Source organism: Geotrypetes seraphini, chromosome 1, assembly GCF_902459505.1.
Source record: "Geotrypetes seraphini chromosome 1, aGeoSer1.1, whole genome shotgun sequence".
Taxonomy (NCBI): domain Eukaryota; kingdom Metazoa; phylum Chordata; class Amphibia; order Gymnophiona; family Dermophiidae; genus Geotrypetes; species Geotrypetes seraphini.
Window position 1 is genome coordinate 164,011,521 of NC_047084.1, and position 24,880 is coordinate 164,036,400.

Below are 24,880 nucleotides of genomic sequence, written 5' to 3' on the forward strand. Positions count from 1 at the left end.
TTGATTGGCAGCCTTCATATCGTCGCTAATGATCACTCCTAAATCCCGTTCCACCGTGGTCCTGGACAAGGTTTCACCATTTAGTGTGTAAGTTCTGTGTGGATTTTTTTTGCCTAGGTGCATTACTTTACATTTTTTAGCATTGAAGCCCAGCTGCCAAGTTGATGACCACTGTTCAAGCTGTCTTAGGTCCTGCGTCATAAAGTCAGGCACACTGCTTTTGCCAACTATGTTGCATAGTTTGGCATCGTCGGCAAACAGTGATACTTTTCCTCTAAGTCCTTGGGTCAAATCTCCTATGAATAAATTGAATAGAATCGGCTCTAAGACGGCCCTACTTTCTCTCCGCGTATCACACATGCAACTTCTGTAACCAAACTCTCCCTAGCTACTAAATGTTCACCAGCTGATTCCATATAGGTCACCAAAAGTTGCGTGCCAAAATTTGGGCATGTAGGCATTAACAATCAATAATTTGAGTTAATTGGCATTGTTCGGTAAAAAGGTTTTATATATTTATATTTGTCACAATAAATTTCGCCTGCATCTTGTACACATCTGCAGTTCTTTTTTTGTTTGTTCCTGGTTGGTTTTTTTCTGCAGACAAGGTTGGACCTTTCTTCCCTTTTTGTTGCTCTGAACACTTTGCAGTTATGCATGCAACTGTCTTAGCTGCTATTCTGTTAGCACACAATTCAAAAGAGCTATCAAGGGGTGTTCTCAGAAATTAGGCGCAATATTATAGAATACTGTTATTTGCATGCCAAACAGCCAGATATTAGGCGCTACCGTTTACACCAGGTTTCAGCAGGCGTATCTGCTGGTGATCAAAGTTAGGTATGGAAATCCTCTCTATGTTTATTCTATAAAGGTCGGTCAGCATGTAGCACCCTTTATAAAATACTAGTTTATCTTTAGGCACCATTTATACGATTCTTCCCTGAGGGGCAGAGTCTCTAATGTTCACGGTAAAATGCAACAGGCCGCTATAATGGCTGCTAATGTAATGATTTCAAAAAGGTGAGCCATTGTTTAAAAACTGTGCATGCAAATGAGGTTCGCAGAGAGTCACGGACGGTCGCTAAATTTGCATGTGCTGATCACTGGTGATAGCAATCAGCACATGCACAGAGTATACCCACAAATTTAAAAAGAAAAAAAATACCCCAAATCAAAGATCGACAGGAGGGATGCCCACTCCCTCCTGCTGCCGTAATCCCCCCGGCAGTGGGATGGTTACAAACTCCCTCCCAACACTGCTGTAAAGCAACCCACCTGACACATACACACACACGGCAGTGGGAGGGATGCCCGCTCCCTCCCACCACCGCAGTAAAGCAAACCCCTGGCACACACACAGGAGCATCCATAGGAGGGGCCTTAAGCAACCTGGGCCTTAGGCCCCTCCCTCTGACTGGCCTTCATGAACAAGGTGGGGGGCAGGGTATCATCAGAGGCACAACAGCAGTGGGGGGAGGGAGTGGGCTTCCCTCATGCTGCTGAGGGGGGGGGGGTGCATGTGTGTCAAGGGAGTTGCTTTATGGCGGTGGTGGAAGGAAGTGAGCATCCCTGTCACTTCCAGGTGTGTGTGTCAGGGGGGTTGCTTTATGGCAGTGGCGGGATGAAGTGGGCAATGGGCACCCCTCCTGCCAGGGGTGTTGGTGGGGAGGAGGCAAAATTTTCTGGCAGTTCTGAGCAGTCAAGCCTTACTGTCCTATACAATGCCTGAGCCAATCAGTGCTCAGGATTGACCAAAAAGTAAGGTTACAACAGCTCAGACCTACCAGAAAATTTTGCCCGTAAATGTAGGACAGCGTTAAAGGCACAGTGGGTTTTGAGAATCTTCCCCTAAGAAGCCAAGCCAGTTTTGAACTTCCTGGAAGGTTGTCTTAGTTTTGTGACCTCACTCCAGAGGAGATTTAAGGACTGGATGTGGGTGTTAAATTTGTCTTTTGGTAAGAGCACATTGCTCTGACCAATTGGATTACGGTAGAATTTGTCTGGTGAAATCTCACCTTCTGACCCTGATTAATAAGAGGACTATAACATCATCTTTTGGAGTATAGGAGGAGTGTGTAAATAGTTGGATTGTGTCCGCCAAGAAACTGTTCACTGTTAAAGAAATGCACCTCTTTTTATTTCACTAAGGAGAAGTAAAGTTGGACTTCATTTTGAACTTACTGGGGTGGTCTACATTATTTAGAGAGGAGTGAGAGAGGAAGTCTGGTGCATGCTTGCTGTGGTATTCTAGCTTAAAAGTGGGTCCCAGCTCTGGTCTTAACAAATAAAAGAACTTTGTCTGCCCCTTCCCAGTTACCAGGTTAAACAAGGGGTTACATTACTTTAGTGTTAATTTACAAAACAGTATACACATACCTAGACACTTGAGAACTAATGTACTATGGATCCAAAGATCCCCAGAGATTTTATAAAGTACTTTTCTCATACAAAAAAAATAGTGACTACCTGTCTCTTTTTGTACCGTCTGTGCGCTATGGATTATTTCTCCAACTCTATTTTTTTTTTTTTTTACTTCTTTCTCTCTTAGTAGCTTAACTCTGAAGCTAATGTTTTCCTAAAATCACCCACTGGTCTGAAATCTAGGAGAGAAAATGGTGCTGGTACTTTCAATTTAATGTTTGCATTATCAGTCACGGGATTTAGAAGTTAAAAAAGGCTAGGATAGGCTGGTTACATTGCGTTTACGTTTCTAGACCGCCAAACTTTGTGGATAAAGACTGGACATTCCCAGCGATCTACAAAAATGATCATAAGATCGTATTAGTGCTCTAGGAATTTTGTAAATAATATTGATTTTAGTAGTTTTCTAAAGTATAAATAGGAACAAGACTTCTTGAATCGAGAACCTAACTCCCTGTCCCGGCTCTCTGCCTGAGAAGCAAGTAGGCGCTGCTGGAACCGCTTTTGCATACAACCTCGAGCTGGGAGGGGGGGAGGGGAAAGACAAATAAAGTAGAGTTGCGTAATGAACCATTTGGTATAAACAAAGTAAATAATTCTAAGAAGTACTCAGGTGCTTAGCTGTGTAAAACTTTATAACAGAGAGCGCCCATTTTTCAGAAAGTTTGAACTTGATATGTAACTTCTGCTTTTTCCTTGTACCTCCTCACAGTTAAGAACATAAGAAGAACATAAGAAGTTGCCTCCACCGGGATCAGACCAGAGGTCCATCGCGCCCAGCGGTCCGCACCCACGGCGGCCCATCAGGTCCATGACCTGTCAAGTGTTCCCTGCCTCATCCTAAAAAAACCTATCCTTACTTCTATCCGTATCCCTCAATCCCCTTATCCTGCAGGAATTTATCCAAACCTTCTTTGAATCCCTGTAGTGTCTTCTGCCCTACCACAACCTCCGGGAGTGCGTTCCATGTGTCCCCCACTCTCTGGATGAAAAAGAACTTCCTGGCATTGGTTCTAAACCTATCCCCTTTCAGTTTCTCCGAGTGCCCCCTTGTACTTGTTGTTCCCCCACAGTCTGAAGAATCTGTCCCCGTCTACCTTATCTATGCCTTTCAGGATCTTGAAAGTTTGTATCATGTCTCCTCTAAGTCTCCTCTTTTCCAGGGAGAACAGCCCCAGCTGTTCTAGCCTGTCGGCATACGAAAGGTTTTCCATACCTCTTATCATTTTCGTCGCTCTTCTCTGGACCCCCCCCCCCCTCAAGTTGATTCTGCTCTGTCTGGGTAGTACCGTTTTCCTGGACCCTCCTGAAAACATACGCCTTTAAGCTCAGCCAGAGCCTCTAACCGTTCAGTCTGTTCACAGAGAAACGGTCCCCAAATGGCCTTTCTTTTGCTTCAAATGAATGCACATCCTTACAAGCCACCAATGCTTATCTTCTACTGTTCTCGTATATAATTATTCCGTCATTGCATTTTCTGTCTGCTAGTTAATCAATAAGGAGAGCCTGATATTCAAAACAATTTAAATGGCCTGGAGAGGCTCCTGGCTATGCAGATCACTTGTCTTTGCTAACCACAAATATTCAGCGGCACTAATGTCACTGAATATCCACAGCTAGCACATAAGCTGAAACTTGTGGCGGTCCAAGGGTAGAATCATCATTTATGCCATTAAGTACTGATAGTCAGTCATTAAGTGCATAAGATAAGCGCATATCTTACGCAGTTAAGGGCTGAATTTTGCACATAACCGCATACGTTTTAGCAGCCGACGTACAACCAGATACTCAATGCCAGTGCTCAGACAGGGCTGGGCACTGAATATCTGAGACTACAGTCAGTGATGGGCATTAAAACGCTGATCGCTGCCAGCTGAATATTAGCCAGTCTGTTTCTAAGTTTGAAAGTGTATATGTGTAGCTACTGTATATTTACATTTAAGGAATAACCAGGTAGCCAAATCAATTTTGTGTTAAGTTTGGACAAGTACTAAACAAATAAAACATTTTTCCCAAATGGCGAACCCTTTCACTGTGCTAACATAGGCAGGCTGCACCACCTCGTACGCCCCGGCCCCCAGGCTTAGCAAAAGTCACAGAGACATAACAATGGGAATAATAGGCCACAACTTTATATAACTTGAGAATAACAGGCCACAACTTTATTAGCATTATGCAGGAAAACTCCTTAGGAAGCATCCGAGCCAAATTCTCCCTCTTTAGGCCTGCTCCCCGCCCTGCCTTCCAGCGGGGGAGCATGCGCATTTTGCTTCCGTGACCTGCCCTCCTCGTTTTCGAGCGAGGCCACTGCCTCACCCCGTCAGTCCACCTGCCCTGCAAGCCAGCGAGGCGGACATGCCTTGACGGTAGGCGTAGTATGCTCTCTCCGCGTGTCCATTCTCAAACTTGGCTGGAATTTTCAGGGCTCGGGTGCATCCGCCACAACCCTAGGCAATTGCCTTGGGTCCCCATAGTCACCCTTGACCCCTCCCCTCAACAGGATTTTTCTAAGGCTTCTTGGAAGTCATTAATGAGTTGGTCGGTAGCTTTGTCTGACAATAGGGTCCAGTCAGAGAAGTAGTGTCCTGCAAAGATAGGGGTGACCCATTCGTGCCAGATTTTCCTTCCTCCCAAGTACTCAGTCCATTGTCCTATCTGGCGATTTACCTTCTTTAACCCCCGGCCCCATAGCCTTGCTGCACCTGGCTCTGGGCGGGGAATGATGTCTGACCAGTGGATCTGTGTGTCCTGAAGGAGGAGAACTAGGCTGAATAAGTCTCTTTTAGCTGCGGATATGAGTTGTTTGCAGGAAGAAGCCTTGATGTCGTGGTCTCCTAGGTGTATTATCATATCATGCGGCTGAGAATTGACCTCCAGAAGCTTGTGAACGCACGGGAGGAGGTGGTGCCATCTCATCCTGGGGGCACCCATCCAGAGGATGTCTGTCGTTCTTGGGTCAAATCGCAGACTTTTGTACTCCTGGTAGAATTCTGCATGTCTGCATGTGTGAGATAGTGGTTCAAATAAACAGTCATGTCATAGCTGGCATAGGAGGAGGAAGTGACCCACTGTGCAGTGGTTCACTTCCTCCTCCTTCGCTTTCTCTGAATCATGAAGGGGGGGGGGGGGAGGGGTGAGTAATTCTGCACAAATTCTGCACTTGCAGCATTCTACCAGCCTGAGTCAGATGTTCCCTCCTCTGGAAGGCCTTGGTGATGAGAGGTGGCTAGGTTCTTTAATTTTGTTTATAATTTATTTTGAAGTTAAGGAGCATATCTCTTATATCCTGGGTGTCAGATTATGTTGCTTCCTCTCATGTGTGTTCATGTATGTCTTTTTATATATTTTGAAACCACGGCAGAAACTATAAATGAGGGATCCCTGAGGAAGACACGGAAGGTTGCCCTCTATTGTGGAAACGATCGTTGTAATAAAGCAAACAGCAGCAACGATGGTTTGAGGAGTAAACGGGATTGTACTACTTGCAAAAGCATATGGACCACATTAATGTTGAATAATATAAGATTAATAGTATGTATTAACTTCTAAAAAAAACAAAAAAAAAATAACAACCTTTTCTTTTCTTCTATTCTCATTCTTTTTTTCTCTCTCTACTTCTCCACCTAGCTACACGCCGGGCATACTCCAACGCACCAAGGAACTTTAGGCATGAGGAAGGAAAAATAGAGGCAGCAGGAGCCCAGCGAAGCTTTCCAGTATACTGCATAGAATGTCACATGTATGACTACCTCCCTTCCGGGAGGCAGGCTTACATATGCAGTCGATGTCAGGAACTGGCCAGCCTAAAGAAGGAGGTCGGGAGATTGCAGATCAAAGTACAGGAGCTAGAGGGACTCCGCTCCATAGAGGAACCGAGGGAATTTGAACCAACTGAGGACACCACCAGAGAAAACCACATCAACGAACAGGTCAGAGAGCTCGAGAGATTCATCGAGGAGGCCTGCAGGATGGTAGGGACACAGGATCACCCGCTCTTAGAAGGGAACCAACAGATGAAGGACAGGACCCACCAGGAGCCGGAGGAGAATGACCTTGCGGAGGAACCAAACAGGAGGAGGAAGGATTGGAGGATCAAATCACCGACACAGACCTGAGACCCAGGAGGGAGCTGGGAAAAGGGAAATCTGCTATCGTAGTGGGAGACTCAATCCTGAGAGAGGTGGACAGTCACATAGCAGGAGGTAGAGCGGATCGCCTAGTGACATGTCTCCCAGGGGCGAGGACAAGGGACATCTCCGACAGAATCGATGATGCCTTCATAAATTAATAATAATTTTATCATAAATCAATTTCAGGACCAAGCTTCACCCCTTCCTCATGTTCCTTCACTAAATGTGATCCCCATCTTTAATTTATATTGTAACTTCTTGCCTTCTCTTTCCCATTTGTTTCTAGTATTGTCATTTTTTGTCTTAAGTTTAGTCAACTATCCTCAATGTATTACCATGTTTATAATGTAATTTTTAATGTACATCGCTTTGAATTAAGAAAAAGCGATTAATCAAAACTGAATTAAACTTGGAAACTTGGAAACTTGGAATCATGGAGGGAGCTGAGACAGAGGAGACAGCAGTGATAATCCACGTCGGAACAAATGACGTCAGCAGAAGGAATTGCAACATGACTACACTGACTGAGCAGTTTAAGATCCTGGGAAGGAAACTGAAGCTGAGGACAAGAAAGATAGCCTTCTCAGAGATCCTGCCGGTACCGAGGGCAGATGTGAGGAGGCAGATCGAGCTGCAAGCAACAAACGGATGGCTGAGGCGATGGTGTGATGAGGAGGGTTTCCTCTTTGTACGGAACTGGACAACCTTCCTGGGGAAAAACAAGCTCTACAGGAGAGACGGACTGCACTTGAGCACGGCTGGGACGAGGATGCTGGCACGCAACATCCAGACCTGCATAGACATGACTTTAAACTGATAAAAAGGGGAAAGCCGATAGTCGATCTGACCTCGACACATCGGACCACAGTATCACACAAGGATACTGAACCAGGAAATGGCGATAGAGGACTAGAGACTAAATGGACACTTTTTGGACATAAACCCAAGGATGCATTACAGGGACCCGAGAAGCAAATAGAGCTAAAGAGCAGGAAAAGGAGGAAACAGCCGGAACCAGAGAGCTACCCAAGAACAAAGAATCCAGCAGAGGACGGGATAGACACACCACAGGAGGAGGGTGAACAAAATGAGGCTCGGGGACTGGCAGCCCGTGAGGAGATCGGCAGGAGCAACTATTCACGAGGAGATCCAAAAGAAAAGGTAACAAACCGGGACTTAAATTGCCTATACACAAATGCTAGGAGCCTAAGGACTAAAATGGGGGAGCTAGAAATTATAGCCAGTACAAATGACCTAGACATAATAGGAATCACAGAGACATGGTGGTCTGAGGACAACAATTGGGATGTGGCCCTGCCAGGGTACAAACTCTACAGGAGGGATAGGGCACACAAGAAGGGAGGAGGAATAGCGCTGTATATAAAGGACTCCATTCCTTCATCCAGGACAGAAACAACAGTAAGGGCGGACAGTCTGGATTCACTATGGGTTAAGCTAACAGGAGGGGAAGGAGCTGACATCAAATTGGGACTGTACTATCGCCCACCAGGACAGCCAGAAGCAAACGACCTGGACCTGGAGGCCGAACTGAGGCAGGTGTGCAAAAGTGGAAAGGTGGTGGTTATGGGGGATTTCAACTACCCGGGAATAGACTGGAACATTGGACACTCAAACTGCATGAGAGAAACTAAATTCCTAGAGGCGATGAGGGACTGTTTCATTGAACAGCTGGTCACGGAACCAACACGAGGGGATGCCACTCTGGACCTAATCCTCAACGGGCTTGAGGGACCCGCAAAGGAAGTGGTGGTACTAGCACCACTAGGAACCAGCGACCACAACATGATCCAGTACAAATTGAACATAGGAACATCAAAGGTGAAAAGAACCACAACGACAGCACTCAACTTCAGAAAAGGAAACTACGAGGACATGAGGATAATGGTGGGAAAAAAGCTCAGCAAAAGCTCAGGGAAGATGAAGACCGTAGAGGAAGCCTGGACACTGCTTAAAGGCACAGTGCTCGAGGCACAAGACCTGTACGTCCCAAGGTTTAGGAAAGGGTGCAAAAAAAATCGAGCTAGAAATCCAGCGTGGATAACAAATGCAGTTAAAAAGGCGATAAGTGACAAGAAATCATCCTTCAGAAAATGGAAAAAGGAACCAACAAAGGAAAACCAGAAAGAGCACAAAAGACACCAGAAAGAATGCCATCGAGAGGTCAAGAAAGCGAAGAGAGAATATGAGGAAAGACTGGCAGGAGAAGCAAGAAACTTCAAACCCTTCTTCAGGTATGTGAAAGGGAAACAACCAGCCAGAGAGGAAGTGGGACCACTGGACGACGGAGACAGGAAAGGAGTGATAAAGGAGGAAAAAGAGATAGCTGACAGGTTAAACAAATTCTTCTCGTCGGTCTTCACCAGGGAAGACACAACTAATATCCCAGAACCCGAGGAGATTATAACCGGAGACCATGATGAAAGGCTGGTACAACTAGAGGTAAGCCTAGAGGATGTCCTCAAACAGATAGACAGACTGAAGAGTGACAAATCACCGGGCCCAGATGGCATCCACCCAAGGGTACTAAAAGAACTGAGAAACGAAATAGCAGAAACACTTTGCCAAATATGTAACCTCTCCTTAAAAACTGGGGAGATCCCAGAGGACTGGAAAATAGCAAATGTCACGCCCATCTTTAAGAAGGGATCAAGGGGTGACCCAGGAAACTACAGGCCTGTGAGCTTGACCTCGGTTCCGGGAAAGATGATGGAAGCACTGGTTAAGGACACAATCTGCGAACACATAGAAAACAATGGACAACTGAAGGCGAGCCAGCATGGCTTCTGCAAGGGAAGGTCGTGCCTCACGAACTTGCTGTATTTCTTTGAGGGAATAAACAGCCAGATGGATAAGGGGGAATCCATAGACATCATCTACCTTGACTTCCAAAAAGCCTTCGACAAGGTACCTCACGAACGGCTACTTAAAAAGCTGTGGAACCACGGGGTGCAAGGGGATATCTACCGATGGATCAAACACTGGTTGGCAGGCAGGAAACAGAGGGTTGGAGTAAAGGGCCAATACTCAGACTGGCAATGGGTCACGAGCGGAGTTCCACAGGGGTCGGTGCTGGGACCTCTCCTGTTCAATATATTTATTGACGACATGGAGACGGGGACGAAATGTGAGGTTATCAAATTTGCTGATGACACCAAACTCTGCAGCAGGGTTAGAAGCACAGAAGACTGTGAAGACCTGCAAAGGGACCTAACGAGACTGGAAGAATGGGCAAAAAAGTGGCAAATGAGTTTTAACGTACAGAAATGCAAGGTCATGCATGTAGGGAAAAAGAACCCAATGTTCAGCTACAAAATGGGGGGAATATTGCTAGGGGTGAGCAACCTTGAAAGAGACCTGGGGGTGATGGTGGACACAACATTGAAACCAGTGTGCGACAGCCTCAAAGAAAGCAAACAGAATGCTGGGCATCATCAAAAAGGGTATCACAACCAGGACGAAGGAAGTCATCATGCCGCTGTATCGCGCAATGGTGCGCCCGCACCTGGAGTACTGTGTCCAGTACTGGTCGCCGTACCTCAAGAAGGACATGGCGGTACTCGAGGGAGTCCAGAGAAGAGCGACTAAACTGATAAGAGGTATGGAAAATTTTGCATACGCTGATAGGTTAAAAATGCTGGGGCTGTTCTCCCTGGAAAAGAGGAGACTTAGAGGGGACATGATAGAAACCTTCAAAATCCTAAAGGGCATAGAGAGAGTAGATAAGGACAGATTCTTCAAACTGTGGGGACCCACAACCACTAGGGGTCACTCGGAGAAATTGAAAGGGGACAGGTTTAGAACAAATGCTAGAAAGTTCTTTTTTACCCAAAGGGTGGTGGACACATGGAACATGCTTCCGGAGGAGGTGATAGGCCAGAGCACTTTACAGGGGTTCAAGGAAGGTTTGGATAGGTTCCTAGAGGATAGGGGGATTGAAGGGTACAGATAGAACTAGAGGTAGGTTATAAAAGTGGGCAAAAACCACTTCACAGGTCATGGACCTGGTGGGCCACTGCGGGAGCGGACCGCTGGGCGAGATGGACCTCTGGTCTGACTCAGTGGAGGCAACTTCTTATGTTCTTTTGTAAGCTTGAAATCTTTTGGTGTCCCTCATATTCACCACACTACTACTTATCATTTCTATATCACTGCTAGACATACACAGCACTGTACATTAAAATATTCAACAGACAGTCCCTACACAGTAGAGCTTACAATCTAATCAAACAAACAGGACAAGTGGGTTAGGGAGTTTCTCAGGCATGAGTGCTTTACAAGTGAGTGGGGGATATAAGCTAAAAGCAATATGTGATTCGTAGGGAATTTATCAATGTGTGCCACTTTAAGAAGGGCTACCTCACCATAAGTTCTCTTTGGATAAAATGGGCCCCCTGTGCTAAAACAGTACGACTACAGTACCAATGGGGCAGTTCTTAAGAATCAGATGTTTATGTTCTGGCGACAGGGAATTTCAGGTTCAAGCTAGCGCCCTCTTTGATAAATTCAAACAAAGAGGTTAACCAAGTAAAACTTCTGAAAAAGCACAGAAATGAGAATATTATTGTCATCGCACTTGGCTCTTAAAATCATCTAAAAAAGAATCCAGCAACCCCCTAGTTTGCGTTCTCCCTTTCTCTCCCCATAGTCACCGGATTTGTGACATTTTATGTAAACATTGGTCTATCCTGGGTATACATCCCCCCTGACCTTTGTCAGGGTAGGGGGCTCTCTTTCTCTCTTGAATACAGAGACTGAGTGTGAGTTGTAATAGGAGAGTATCCTTTGGAGAAACAACTGCAGACTGGTGGGGCATCAGTGACAAAATATCTAGGGGGAAATGGGTAGGGCCCGGGCACTGCACATGCTCAGAGAAAAAAAAAATAAAAAAAAATCTCTCTGAGCTATTGGAGAGCTTATCCGCAAATTGGGAGCTGTTGGGACAACACCCATATGTGGCTGACTCATCCTGCTTGTCCTAGGAGAATGTAGAAATGGGTTCAATTTAAATGAAAACTTCAAGCTGCATGTGACTTTCAAAGGAAAGCCAGAAGAGCATGTGTCTTTCTACTGTTGAGGAAGCTAGGATTTTGTAAAATATAAGAAAGAACAAGTTTCCTCCCCGGTAAATAGAACAACCATGGTGTGGGGGGTCAATATTCAAAGCAATTTAACTGGCCAGTAACAGCTACTTGTTAGGCATTATCGACTCGTGTTCAAGTCCTAGTGACTTGAACATCATCAAGTTTTTGTGGCAGAACACAGAAGTAGATTGCCAGACCTTTCTTCTGAGCAGTATGAATTTGATGTTGTTGCCATTGTCACAACAAACATGATCCTCTGCCTCCAACACTGCCCATCTGCCCACTGCCCAGATGGCTGGTACATTATCAGTCTTGTTAAAATGAAGCCAAACACATACCCAGATGTATCAGTTTACGACACTTGTAATGCTACCCGTCTTGTGCTCAGAGATATGTTGGATCGTGAGACCGTTGTGTGAGAAAATAACCCACTGTGTTGTCGGCTTATTGCTCTCAATCGCTGCACATACATTTTTGTTGGCTCTTTTTTTGGTTTTTTTTACTATTTTCTTATTTTTGAAAATATTCATGCAGTTAAAATACCGTTTGTACTTAGCTTTTAAAGCTGGCTCACAGGTCCTAAATTTTAAAGTTGAAAAATGGGCCCTGATGCATTGCTAGTCTGACATCTCCGCCCAGATTCTATAAATGGTGCCTGAAGTTTAGCGCCTCATTTATTTCGCCTAGATGGTTTAGGCACCTAACTTACCTCCCCCCCCCCACACATTTTACAAAGCCGCATTAATGGCTGCCGCACGGCAAACACTCAGACATCCATTAATTCCCTATTGTCATCAGAGCGATTACTGCAGCAGCCGCTAGCATAGCTTTGTAAAAGGGGGGGGGGTTTAATTATTTAATTAGATTAATCTGTGCTAACAATCTTAATTGGCTCAATAATTGGCTTAAATTACAATTAATTGCTAGGTAGGCACCTAAATCATTGGGTGCCTAATGATGTCAGGTAGATGCCTAGCCCAAGGCGCCTACCAGAAAGTGGGATTGGTTAAGGGTCATTTCATGGATGGATCTTAGGCATGTTTTCCGTGTAGGTGTCTAAAATGGACTCAGGCACTGGTATTTACGCCAAGAAAACCCTGGCGTAAGTAAGGGGCGCCTAAGGTTTCAATGCATTTTAGGCACCATTGGGTGCAATTCTATAAATGGCACCTAAGGATTGACAGCAACTGTGTGCTGCATTCCTCAACACCTAATTCATAGGTGCTGTTAACAGAATTGAGGCGTAAGTGCTCCAGTTACAGCACACTAATGCAAATGTTTAACTGGATAATGCTTCCATGTCCATTCCCTGCCTATGACACACCTCCTCCTGAAAAGATAAGCAAAACTAAATAGTGCCCACTGATAGGCAAAAATCCGCAAAATGCTTTAATGTATTTTGCAGTATGCCTTTCTTCCCATGTTAAGGATAGGTTAGCGCTTAACACAGTTTAGTAAACAGGCTCCATAATAAACTATCCCTTTGCCACATTTTTTAAGATCCTCCTAGTTTTTGGCATTGGAGGAACCAAGTCCATCGGTTAATTTTATTTGAGGTCTGGGAGGGTCGTAAATGTCCTAGAAGAACTAGGTATTTCTTGAAAATTTGGAATCCATATATTCAAAATCTTTCCCATAGAGCTCGTAGTATGATTCTTAATGTTTTATATTGAGGAATAAGAAACTTTCATTACTTCTTAACACTTTGTAATATGTGTCATCTTTCATTATGGGGGTAGGGAGGGAATTTGTTTGATGATAATAATTGGAATTTCTTGAATTGTATATTTATGTAATTCATTTATTACATTGTTATATTTTAAAAATTGGGGGGATGTGAAGGGGAGGGAAGGGGGGTGGGAAAGGTATAGGGGGTATATATGGTATTATGAATAGGTAATATAGAAAATATATTTATGTAATATTTGAGCTTTGAATTTAATTATAATGAGCATATATTGTATTATTGTATATTTGATTGATTTCTTCAATAAAATGTTTCAACATAAATGTATAAAAAAACAACTTGTTTTGTTGTAGTATTCCTGTGATTCACTTGTCATTTCTCATTTGAGTATGGCCAAGTGTGAAGAAAATCATTTTATATATTGGGAGTGAAGTGAGGTATTGTGGTGACATTTACACTGTTTTATTTTCCTTCAGTGAAAACATGCTGCTTTAAGAAATTCTTAGATAGGACTCTGGGGTTTCAAGCAGGAGTAATGAATTCATGTTTGAATGCTCTTATTTCTCCAGCCCTCACTTATTATCAATTTTGGAAAGATCTTTAAACTTATCTATTTAAACAATACAAAATTTAATCAATTTTAAAATTATCATGATAAGCGGATTTTATATTATTTTTATGGAATAATGTTTACAGTTTCTTATCTATCTTAATATAAATAATTTGTATTGTGCTTATTTTACTTTGAATAAGTTAGGGTTGCATTTTGTTAGTATCTTTATTGAATTGTGTTATTTTCTTTTGTTATTTGGATCTGTATTTTAATTACTTGTAATTACTATTGTGTATATAAAAATAAATTATTATTATTATTATTATTCATTGATCTATTTTTCAATATAAATACAGCAGATATTACAATAGTGACTTCCTTAGACACCACTATATTTTGGCAGCACCTACCAAACCTATTTCAAGAAATAGTCATTCTGACAGAAAAAAAGAGGATAAACACAAGTTTATGGATTGAAAATATATAATTTGTTTTTAATCAAGTCAGTTTTACATTCAGCCGTGTTAGCTAAAGGCCCACTCTTTGTTGTTTGCAGGGTATAAAAAAGAACTACAAATAATAATAATAAAAAACAAAAACCAAAACTTTCTTTCTTTTTCTTTTTTGCCTAATGCGCATTTCTAGGCCTGATTTTCATTCTAACGCTTCGAAGGGAATAATCAGCAGGTCTGAACAGTGCCCAGACCACTCCGTTTTCAATCTCATAAGGAACATTGTTCCTTGGGTCATACTGCCCTCCTATATAATACATGCCATTGAGATTCGCTGCTTGGCAGTTGTTATACCACCAGCCCCCTCCATACACTTCAGCACAGTTCTCTTCCCACAGGTCGCTGTCCCTGTCCAAGGTGCTGAATTTCATGCGGTTGTGAAATGTATACTCCTCGTCCTCCGGGGAGCCCTGGATCAACGCGTCTCCAGTCGTGCCCACGTATTGAGACACTCTGAGGGCGTACCCTTCTGATTCAGGCCTCACCTGAATGCTGTATTCTGCATATGCCTCCTTCCCACTCCAGTCCTCTAATTCCACCCGAAGGACAGTGTCCTTCTGAGTCAACAAATGGATGTATTCATTGCCCAACCACATCTCTCCTTTCCCGTGTGCATCCAAGTTGCCAAATCCTGTCTTGTAGTCATGCCAGGTCCGGTTAAAATTCACTGATCCATCTTCTCTCTGTTGGATCAGGAGCCATCCTCCCAAAACGGTGTCTTGATCACAATAAACTGATAGTACTTTATTGGATCCTTCTGGCCTGATTCTGAAAATGCCGCTTTTGGCACCAGAAACGTGTTTTTGATGGATATCATCACAGTCTAAAAAATAAATACATTTGTGATCTGGTTTACAATAGTTATCAGTACAGAAGGACTCATAGGAGTTTGAAAGCAAGAATGATGTAAGGTACATGTTCTTTTAATACTGTTTAGGACTAAAGTGGAACTTATGATGTGTTGAAAAGTGAACACATTATTTCTGAAAGAGACCCTATAGGGTTAAAATCGGGTTACAAAAGTTCAAGATTTGAAATTGGTGTATGTTTACTGTTTTTAATTGATGCAATATGTTTTTAATTAACTTCTTCAAATAAATTACATACATAGAGGTTGATCTGCCTAATGGTGATGTAATATCAGCCTGTTTTGCTACATGACTTCTAACAGTGCTAATCTTATTTTGATGGCTTTTGAATTAAGAAGATAATGAGTTGATGCACATAAATGGGTTAATTCTATAAGGGAATGCCTAGTTTTAGTTGTCAAGAATGCAGGTAAATGGTGGTTTTCTAGTCATTTATGCATATAAGTGGCTACTTATGTGATTTAATGTCTTCTTATAGAATACTGACTAACAGAAAAGTACACACCATGTTCTGATGGTATGTATTTTGTTAGTGGTTATGTGCATGAGTGGAATTACATCGAGAGTGGGTAAAAAGCATAAGTACACATGTAAATTAAAATACAACAATTTACATGCGTTCATGCATTCATCTAGGTACAGACATTTACACCTAGCTGGTAGAAGTGGTTTAAGGCTGCCAACTAGATCCAGATTCACAGGACAGGGTTGATCCAGTCCTGAATTTACCCCAGTGCATGCTGGGGCTTGTAGTCTTGCTTTTCTTAGAGAATGTGATGGAGAAATTAGAACTACAAATCCCTGCTTGCAATGGAGTAAACCCAGGACCAGATCAACCCTGTACAGTGAATAAAGATCCAATTGGCAGTGCCTAGATCTACATGTATTGTCTGCCACTTTAGAGAAAAGTAGGCATCTACTTTTCTTTATAGAATAGGCTTAAAATAGGCACCATAATCAGAGCTTAGATTAGGCACCTTGTCATAGAATTACCCTCAAAATGTTTTGATGATGTGGTAGCTAAATACCTAAAAAACAATTCTGTGAATGTATCAACATTAATTATCCATGTGGCAGAGAATACATCATGATTTCCCACTAGAGAGCACTAATTAGAGAAGTGTGACAAAGTTTCCTCTCACAAATGATCAATCAGAATAAAACAGGACACTTTTTGCTAAAACTATGTTTTAAATTAATTCTTTCTAGGGTTATTCAAGGCTGTCTTGATTTGATAGACTATCAGAACGTTATTGTGTTGTCATCAGCTCATGTAAGAATAATTAATTGTATCCTTTGTCACATTTCTTTCACCAAAGATCCCCTGTGGGCACCATTACCTTCTAATTTGAGAATAGTGGTTAAATTTATTTTAAATAAAGGGTTACTCAATATTTTTTTTAGATGATAGTTTAACCTAAGTACACTAGTGTATTTAAGGTTTAGACACCCCCAAAATGAACAGAAGATGATACAACCTCTATATGGTAGAAAGTTAAACACCATCAGGCTCAAGCTCAGACCTCAGGAGATCACCAGCGACCTCCTGTTGTCCACGGTGATATCGTAAATTCAATGCCTGTGCCATATCTGGCCACCGGCACTGAATTTCTGGTCTGTTTTTGGCCGACTATACTAATATTCAGCAACTAGCCAGCTAAGTCTCAATAGCCAAAGATATACCACCCTTAGGTGAACTTAGTTGGTGAGCTGCTGTATATTGGTGGTGACCAGCTATGTTTAGCGTCATAGCCGGTCACTGGCAAATTCAGAGACCGCGATATTCAGCATGAGAAAGCTGACTATCCCCCATTGAATTCTGGCAGAGAGCCAGCTATACAAAGGGGCCGCTGACAAGTTCTCATCCCAACCAACAAAGTTGGGACAGTCTCCATCGAGGGCTATACACTTAGACCAGCAAATTTCCACTTTTTGCATTCCATTGGAAAAATATGGAACAAAAAAGTAGAAAATCGCTGTCTTTTATGAAACTGCGATAGCAGTTTCTAGCACGGAGAGCCACGCTGAATGGCCCGTGCTGCTCCCGATGCTCATAGAGTTCCTATGAGCATCGGGAGCAGCGCGGGCCATTCAGCGTGGCTCCCTGTGCTAGAAACTGCTATCACAGTTTCTTAAAGAGGGGGTAAGTGTGTAGCCCGCGATGGAGACTGCACCAACTTTGTTGGTTGGGCTGAGATTTTTTCAGCAGCCACTTGTATGCTATGTAGAACGCCAGGAGCTGTTCTCGGTCATCTAAGTTGCACCAAATAATGGGCCCCAAATCTTTCTCCACATTTGAATGCATCATTTCTATTTATTTGCAGTTTTTATGGATTCAAGATAAGAAGGCAATGAATATGGCATGAGTATAGGTTTGGACACCTATTCAGTCAATCCTTTGTAATATCTTCTTTGGCAGAAATAACAACTTCCAATCCTTTCATGTAAAAGCTAAGTCTTTCAATTCTTGCTTTGAGAGTTATTTCCACTTCTCACAGATCTCTTCTAGCTCAGAAATATTCTTAGGTCTCCTTGGATCCTCACAGATGTTCAGTGATATTTATTTCTGGGGATCATGAAGACCATTCTAGAACATTCAACTTTCTTCCCTGTAAACACTTCACGGTTGATTATGTGGTATGTTAGGAATCATTATTCTGCTGAAATATCCAGCCTTTTTTCAGCTCCAGTTTTATCACTGACTGTGAGACATGGTCTTCTAGGAATTATTTTAATCCATTTTTCTTCCACCTGCACAATATTTTCTCGGGCTACCACATAACAGTTAATGGTTGGTACAGTGGTCTTTTCTTCAAATGCTTCACCCTTTTTTTTCCAATAATATCTTGTTTCATTGAGGCTAAACAGTTCAATTTTCATTTCCTTGGTTCAAAGCCTTTAAGAACAATTCTATAACTGTTCATTTAAGTCCACAGCAAAGAGGAATTATTCTATAAGTTAGCACATATGTGCATTAGTGTGTAGCTGCATATGGGTGTACACATGGGAGGAACATGGGCAAGATATAGGTGTGTCTTCCACTTATATATGAAACTATGCATTGTGAATGTCATATTTAGGTGTTACCATTTATGCCTGTCATTGTGAGTTTGCCTAACTTTGTACGGATAAATTGGACTATGATTTTTAATGCATTGGAAGGGATTTTAAATAATAGGTACAATACAGTGTAGAGCTTTAGGTGTCGGAATTTATTCTCTTAGAGGAAAATTACTGACTTGCTTGTTTACTTGTCCTATTTTCTGAGACTTACTGAGAACATGGAAAACTGGACAGAAATGCTCAGAGAAAGAAAGAGAGCGACATGACAGGTCTAATTGTGAAAGGACAAGAAGCAAGAACTGTCACGGATAGCCAGGGTACAGGAGTTCCACCCAGTTTAGACCCAGGATGGTGCTTTGTCACTAAAGGGAGTTGTTGGCTCTTTGTCTGTTCATGTGGCAAATTTTGTCTGTCCAGGTATGGCTGGAAAAACCCTGCATGAAGTTTGATGTAGAGAGGATTATATATAAATAGGACGGAGAAAGACCAATTGGAATTGAGGGAACTAACTGGAGACTAATTGGCAGAGTTTATGTGTTCTGCTGAAGTTTCAGAGGCTGATTTGGAAACTGGAAGCAGGCTAACAATTGTTATCTAAGAGAATTGGGAGAGATGTGTATTCAGAGGGGTACCTGAAACAGTTAGTCAGGGAAAAGGTTTATTTTTCTTCCAGAGACCAAAGTTCAGTATTCATTGGCTGTGATAGCATGGCAGATCAAGAGAATTTATTCATTATGTGAATATGGATTAGGGCATATTATAATCTAATTACAGAGGAGATTTATTGTGGGTATAATAAAAGGCATCCACTTACTTATCTGTATGTATCTCTCTTCATAGAGGCATACACAGTCTAAATCTCATTCCCCCCCCCCCCTCTTATCCTTCCTAACTCAGGTGAGGGAGACGCCCATAAGACATCTTTCCCATCACAACTTTGCACAAATGAATGTTTATGCCTAAATGATATAACCACATCTGTGCAAACAGGTGTCTTTATAGAATTATATTCAGCAAGCACCATTGAGTTGCCTAACACAGGGCCCCAAGTTATAGAATTGCCTCCTTTGTTCCAAAAAGTTTCACACATATCCAGCTTTTCTTTTGTATACTTTAGATGAGTCCTTGTATGATACAGTCACAGAAAAGGATTTCGATAACTTTCCCAGGCAGATTATTATAGTATAAGGAACACTATACTGTGAACCTGTGGACAGCAACTCTCACGTGAACCAAAGTTTTCAAAGAGTCATTTACTGTACAGTGATCTATGGGTTCTGTTGTGCAGATATGATCAGTTTGGGGGCAATTCTTGTTCTTCCAGATCTTGCCTTGATTTTAATACAAAGCTTCCAATTTTAACAGTATTTGTGACACATGAAATTGCTGGCTGGAAGCATTTAGAGATTTTTTGAAGCCATCCCCTGCTTTATAAAAGTGAATTACCTTTGTTTTCAAATGCCGGAAAGCTGCTTAGAGGAACAGACAGAACAACAATGACAAGCTGACAGGTTAGAAGGGTCAGAATATTTGTTCAACTGTGCAATTGTCTTTACCTAATAACGGGCTCCTTTTACAAAGCTGTGGTAGTGGCTGCTGCGCTAATCACTCCGATACCCATGGGGATTTAATGGGCGTTGCGGCATTTGCCACATAGCATGGCTTTGTATAAAGGGGGAGGGGGTAAATTGAAGGCTGCATGAGTCACTACACATTTTAGATCTTATGAACAATATTAAATATTGAACTAAGGCCTGACATGGGTAGACATGCATGGTCTGTGTCTGTATATGGCCGTTTGAGGGAAGATGGATTGGAGAGGGCTTCAATGGCTGGGAGGGTGTAGATGGGCTGGAATAGGTTTTGATGGAGATTTCGGCAGTTGGAACCCAAGCACAGTATCGAGTAGAGCTTTGAATTCATGCCCAGAAATAGCTAAGAAGAAAAAAAATTTAAATTGAATCAGGTTGGGCAGACTGAATGGACCATTTGGGTCTTTATCTGCCGTCATCTCCTATGTTACTATGTTAAAAAAAAGTAATGAATGAACTGGGTGGGTGTCAAAACTTTGGTACCTGCCATATTCACTTTTTTTTTTTTTGGCATTTTCAGACTGTTAAAAATCTGCAAATAAACAGTAATTGTACATTAACATTTGCAAAAAGATATCAGAGTAAACAAAGCGATTTAACTGGCCAGCTGTGGTTGCCTTCTTTGTATTCCAAAACCTGGCTGTTTTTGTCACCTTTCATCCTGGGAGGGAAGGGGAAATGGGAAGGAGGGAAGGGGGGAAAGGGAAGGAGGGAGGGGGAAAAGAGAAAGGGGGGGTGTGATAATGAGGGATGATGGTTTGTAATATAAAATGTTTGGAGAAATGATAGTTTTTCATGATAGTATTTTATAGATTGTATGGATTAGAATTTTTAAATATGTGAAATCATTTGTAAGGAATATCTTTATGAATATATGAATGTATTTTTACTTTATTCCTTCAATAAAACTGTTTGAAAGTAACTGACCAGAAATGGCTCCTGGCCAGTTAAATTGCTTGTTTGGGGCTATCTGCTGATATTCAGCAGCACTTAACTGGTTAATGTCGCTGAATATCAGCACAGATTGCTAAACCCAAAGCCGGCTATTTTGTGGGCAGCCTGTGGGCGGAGTTAGCACGTAACCGCCTAAGTTTAGGGGTTAAATCGGGCTGTTTAAAATAGAGATCTATCTTTATGTGGTGTCACTTACGCTGTTAAGTGCTGAGTATTGCTCTTAGGGGGGAATTCATCAATGGGCACTGAGGCCTGGATTCTGAAATTGGCATCTGCTTTGGCAGGCACCTACAAAAGGGGCGCCTGCCGCGTGTCAATCACCGACAGGCACTGATTCCAAAATCGTGGCTCTCAAGGACCCCAGGTCGCCGGAAATGTAGACCAAGGTTTTACAGGCCTAGTGAATCTGGATCCCAGCATCGCTCCTACATATGCCAATTTTCGGACGTCAACGTCACTAGGTGACACGGTGCTAGTCTGGGAGGCTGCCTAACATCGCCTATTTTTTTTTTTTTAATTAAATTTTAATTGGTTTTTAATGGTGCAACCAATTATCACACCTTCTCTGTTTTCTTTGTGCGTCTACCTTGATAAGGTAGGGTTTCCTGTTTGCTTGCAAACAATTATCACACCACGTCGAACCAATTAAAACATTTAAGTTAGTTGTTGGTAAGCACAATCCATGGTGCCTGCCAGCGAATAACCTTCAGCGGCTTTTTGAGAATCCGGGCCTAAGTGATTTAGCACACGCCAAACATGTTAGCATGTTCTAATGCTTGATGAGTTCCAAACACTAAGGCATCCATTACGCGCTCCCAATGCTAAGACATCCGTTATATTCCTATGAGCAACTTGGTGTTTAGCATGTGCTAACGTGGTTAGCAAGTACTAAATCACTTAGGGCTCCTTGTGCTAAGCTGCGGTAGTGTTGTTAGCGCGCGCTAACCCCCCGCGCTGCGCGGAGAAAATAACGCCAGCTCAACGGGAGGCGTTAGCATCTACCGCGTGGCAATTTGGCACGCACTAAGCGTGCGCTAAAACCACTAGCGCAGCTTAGTAAAAGGAGCCCTTAGTGCCCGTTGATGAATTCCCCCCGTAATTGTATACGAGAGAGCCAGCACTGAATATCAAGGAATGACGCCAGTGAAATGGCTGAAAAAAATGCTCACCTTCACCAGCTGAAAATCAAACCATCATGTTTAACTTTGTACTATGTAGAATTTAGCTTCTGTCCTCTAAGGGATTCACTGTAACAAGCTGTTTGATCAGGGATGCAGACAACAGTGTTTGGTGTTAGAACAAAGAGTAAACTCTACAAAATGACTGGTTTCATTAGTAGGACATTAAAATGAAAGTAATAGTTGACGTTTAACAACTTGGTTTCTTGTTTCAAATAAGTAGCCCATTTTTATGTATTATGTAGGATATATCCTGAAGTTTGGCAAAGTGATCAGTAGTTAATTATTGAAGAACGCTTTCTGAATTTCCTAAACTCTGAACGCTTCAGAACTCTCCTTCCCCCATGCATCTGTTGCAATGCTTGTGGTTGTACCAGTTGCCAGCATGGACTTGATGGCTGATATGAACTGGCTCAGCTATCACTTGGCTTTACCTTTCCAAGTCACGCTGTCAGGCTGGTCATGCTGTACTGCCACCAGGTCTTCAGGCAAATAGCCACTCTTCATGGTCTTCGTATCAAAGGGAGAGCTTTTGCTGCTGCTGCTGCTGCTGCTGCTGACCACAGTCTTGGAATAGGAGGAACTTTCACCGGGGAAGGAAGGGGTACCAAGGTGAATACTGCTGAAGTCATCTATTCCGTCTTCACCAAGATTGGAGAAGACATCATGGCCTACGTGGACGACTTTGGTGATGGATGAATCTGAACTTGCAGAACTGCCCGGGACGGGAAACCTCTTGCTGCTGCTGCTGCTGCTGCTATGAAAAGTGCTGCCAGCACCTCCACTTAGAAAATCTTCAAAGCTTGGCAGCTTTGTAATGTCGCTCAAACCACCGTCGGAAGTGACTCGAACATTGTAGGTGCCCCCATGAGTAGACTCCGTGCCTAGCTTGGTCATCAAGTGGGCACATTCATCCCCCTCCCCTCCAGTCACAGTTTCTACCTGTTCTTCTCTAGGGCCATGAGGACCTTGGATGACTTTCGTTGTGATGGTTTTGGTGCACTTCACGGTCCGCCCATGACTGGTGACAGTTGTGGTTGATTTTTCTTCTCCTCCTGTAAAGATTTGCTTCTCTACTCCTATCCCTGTCCCTGTTCCTGTCCCTGTCACTGTCACTTTCCCTGTCCCTTTGGGCAGCCTACTATCCACCTTAGTTGCCGTTATTATCGACCCAGAGGGGCCAGAAACAACCGACTCTACAGTGCCTTGCCTTTCCAGCACCATAGCTTTTTGCTGTACATCAGGAAATAGGATGAACTGTGTATCTGCTCCTGTTTGGGGAAGAGATTTATAGTGTTCTGCAACGAGGGTGTCCTTTACAGGCCTCATTTTCATGACGCGTAGTGAATTGGTTTGAGATATGCTGGGATCCAGGTTGATCGCCTTTGCTTGCTGGAGTGACTTCTGTAGTGTGACGTAGCTCTCCTTATCCACATTATAGTTATAACCTTGGGAACAGGATCCTTTGCAGGCACGTATTTTGATGTCAATGTCCACCTGAGGCAAAGCAGACAGAGGAGACAAATAAGCAGAGCTCCCAGGCTTATGGCGTTAACATTTTACGCATTTTCTGCACTTGGGGCTAAACTCAGTAAATGGCGTCCATAGTTGGGTGCTAAAATAAGGGGGCCTTTTACTAAGGCGCGCTAGCCATTTTAACACGCGCTAAACGCTAACGCATCCATAGATGATAATGGGCGTGTTAGTGTTTAGCGCGCGCTAATATCAAATGTCAAGTTTCAAGTTTTATTAAAATTTTGATGTATCGTAATATCGTTAATTCAAAGCGATTTACAATTAAAAACGGGGTCTTAATTATTAACTAAAACCAACACAAACGGACCTGACGTGCCAATACATAAGGGAAGTAGGGAGAACTGCAATAAGTACAGTAAAGGACACATGCAAGGAAAATACAAACGGAGGGTAAGAAGGTTTCAAAGTATTTATAAAAGTATAGTAGAAAATTAAGAACTTTTTTTTTTCTTCAGATTCTCAGAGCGTAAGACGGAGGATTAATGAGTGCGCCTTAGTAAAAGGACCCCCTAAAAATGCGCATCAAGCCATACTCTGAAGTGGGTGCTGTTTAGAGAATAGCACTTAACGCTGGGATCCATACCCCGTTTTGGTGTAAATCCTTGTGCCTAAATGAGGCGCGGATTTGCCGTATTCTGTAACACTGCAGACAAATTGTAGGAATGCTCCTGACCCGCCCACGCCTCTCCCATGACTATGCTCCCTTGTGTGCTTATACATCACCGACTAGGAAGACAAGTGCATACATGCAAATTGTTGCTAATTAGCGTCAATAAATTGATTGTTAGCAGACAATTATTGGGGCTAATTGGCTCATTATTCAACTGAATCGGGCATGCATCCAAATTTGCACATGCAAATTAGACTTTGGGGGTTGATGTTAAATGGGAAATTCTATGGCCTAGATTCAATAACCTTACCGTTCGTGTCCCGACCACTTTGCAACCCCCAACCCAATTCATTAACCTTCCTCCCGATCCACGCATGCAAATGAGGGGGAATGGCATGCAAATGTAGGAAGGCAGCAATTCACTAAACAATTTCAGAAACACCAACTGGGCTGGCCGTTCAAAAGAGAAGCGACTACTGAGGACCAGTCGCTCACGCCCTTTCCGATTGTCCTGCTCTCTGCCGCCCCGATTCTCCTGCTCTCTGCCGCCCCGACTCTCCTGCTCTCTGCCGCCCTTCCCTGAAAAACACGCTGTAGTGCAGCCCCACTTTAAACCCCTGTGTTAAAACCGCAGGTTAAAACCATGGGCTTGCACTGCCGTCACATCATCAGT

The 24,880-nt window shown here is 42.9% G+C and overlaps 1 protein-coding gene across 2 annotated transcripts in view; it reads right to left on the reverse strand.

Annotated features, from left to right (window-relative positions):
- Window positions 1-14,362: 14,362 nt before the first annotated feature.
- FGA (fibrinogen alpha chain) overlaps window positions 14,363-24,880 on the reverse strand; it is a 45,500-nt gene continuing 34,982 nt past the window's right edge. For both annotated transcript variants that reach the window (XM_033941147.1, XM_033941157.1), the window contains exons 5-6: window positions 22,496-23,558; window positions 14,363-15,228 (exon numbers count right to left, since the gene is read on the reverse strand). In XM_033941147.1, coding sequence (XP_033797038.1) covers window positions 14,522-15,228; window positions 22,496-23,558 — 1,770 coding nt within the window. In that variant the 3' untranslated portion in view covers window positions 14,363-14,521. The remainder of the gene's footprint in view (window positions 15,229-22,495; window positions 23,559-24,880) is intronic.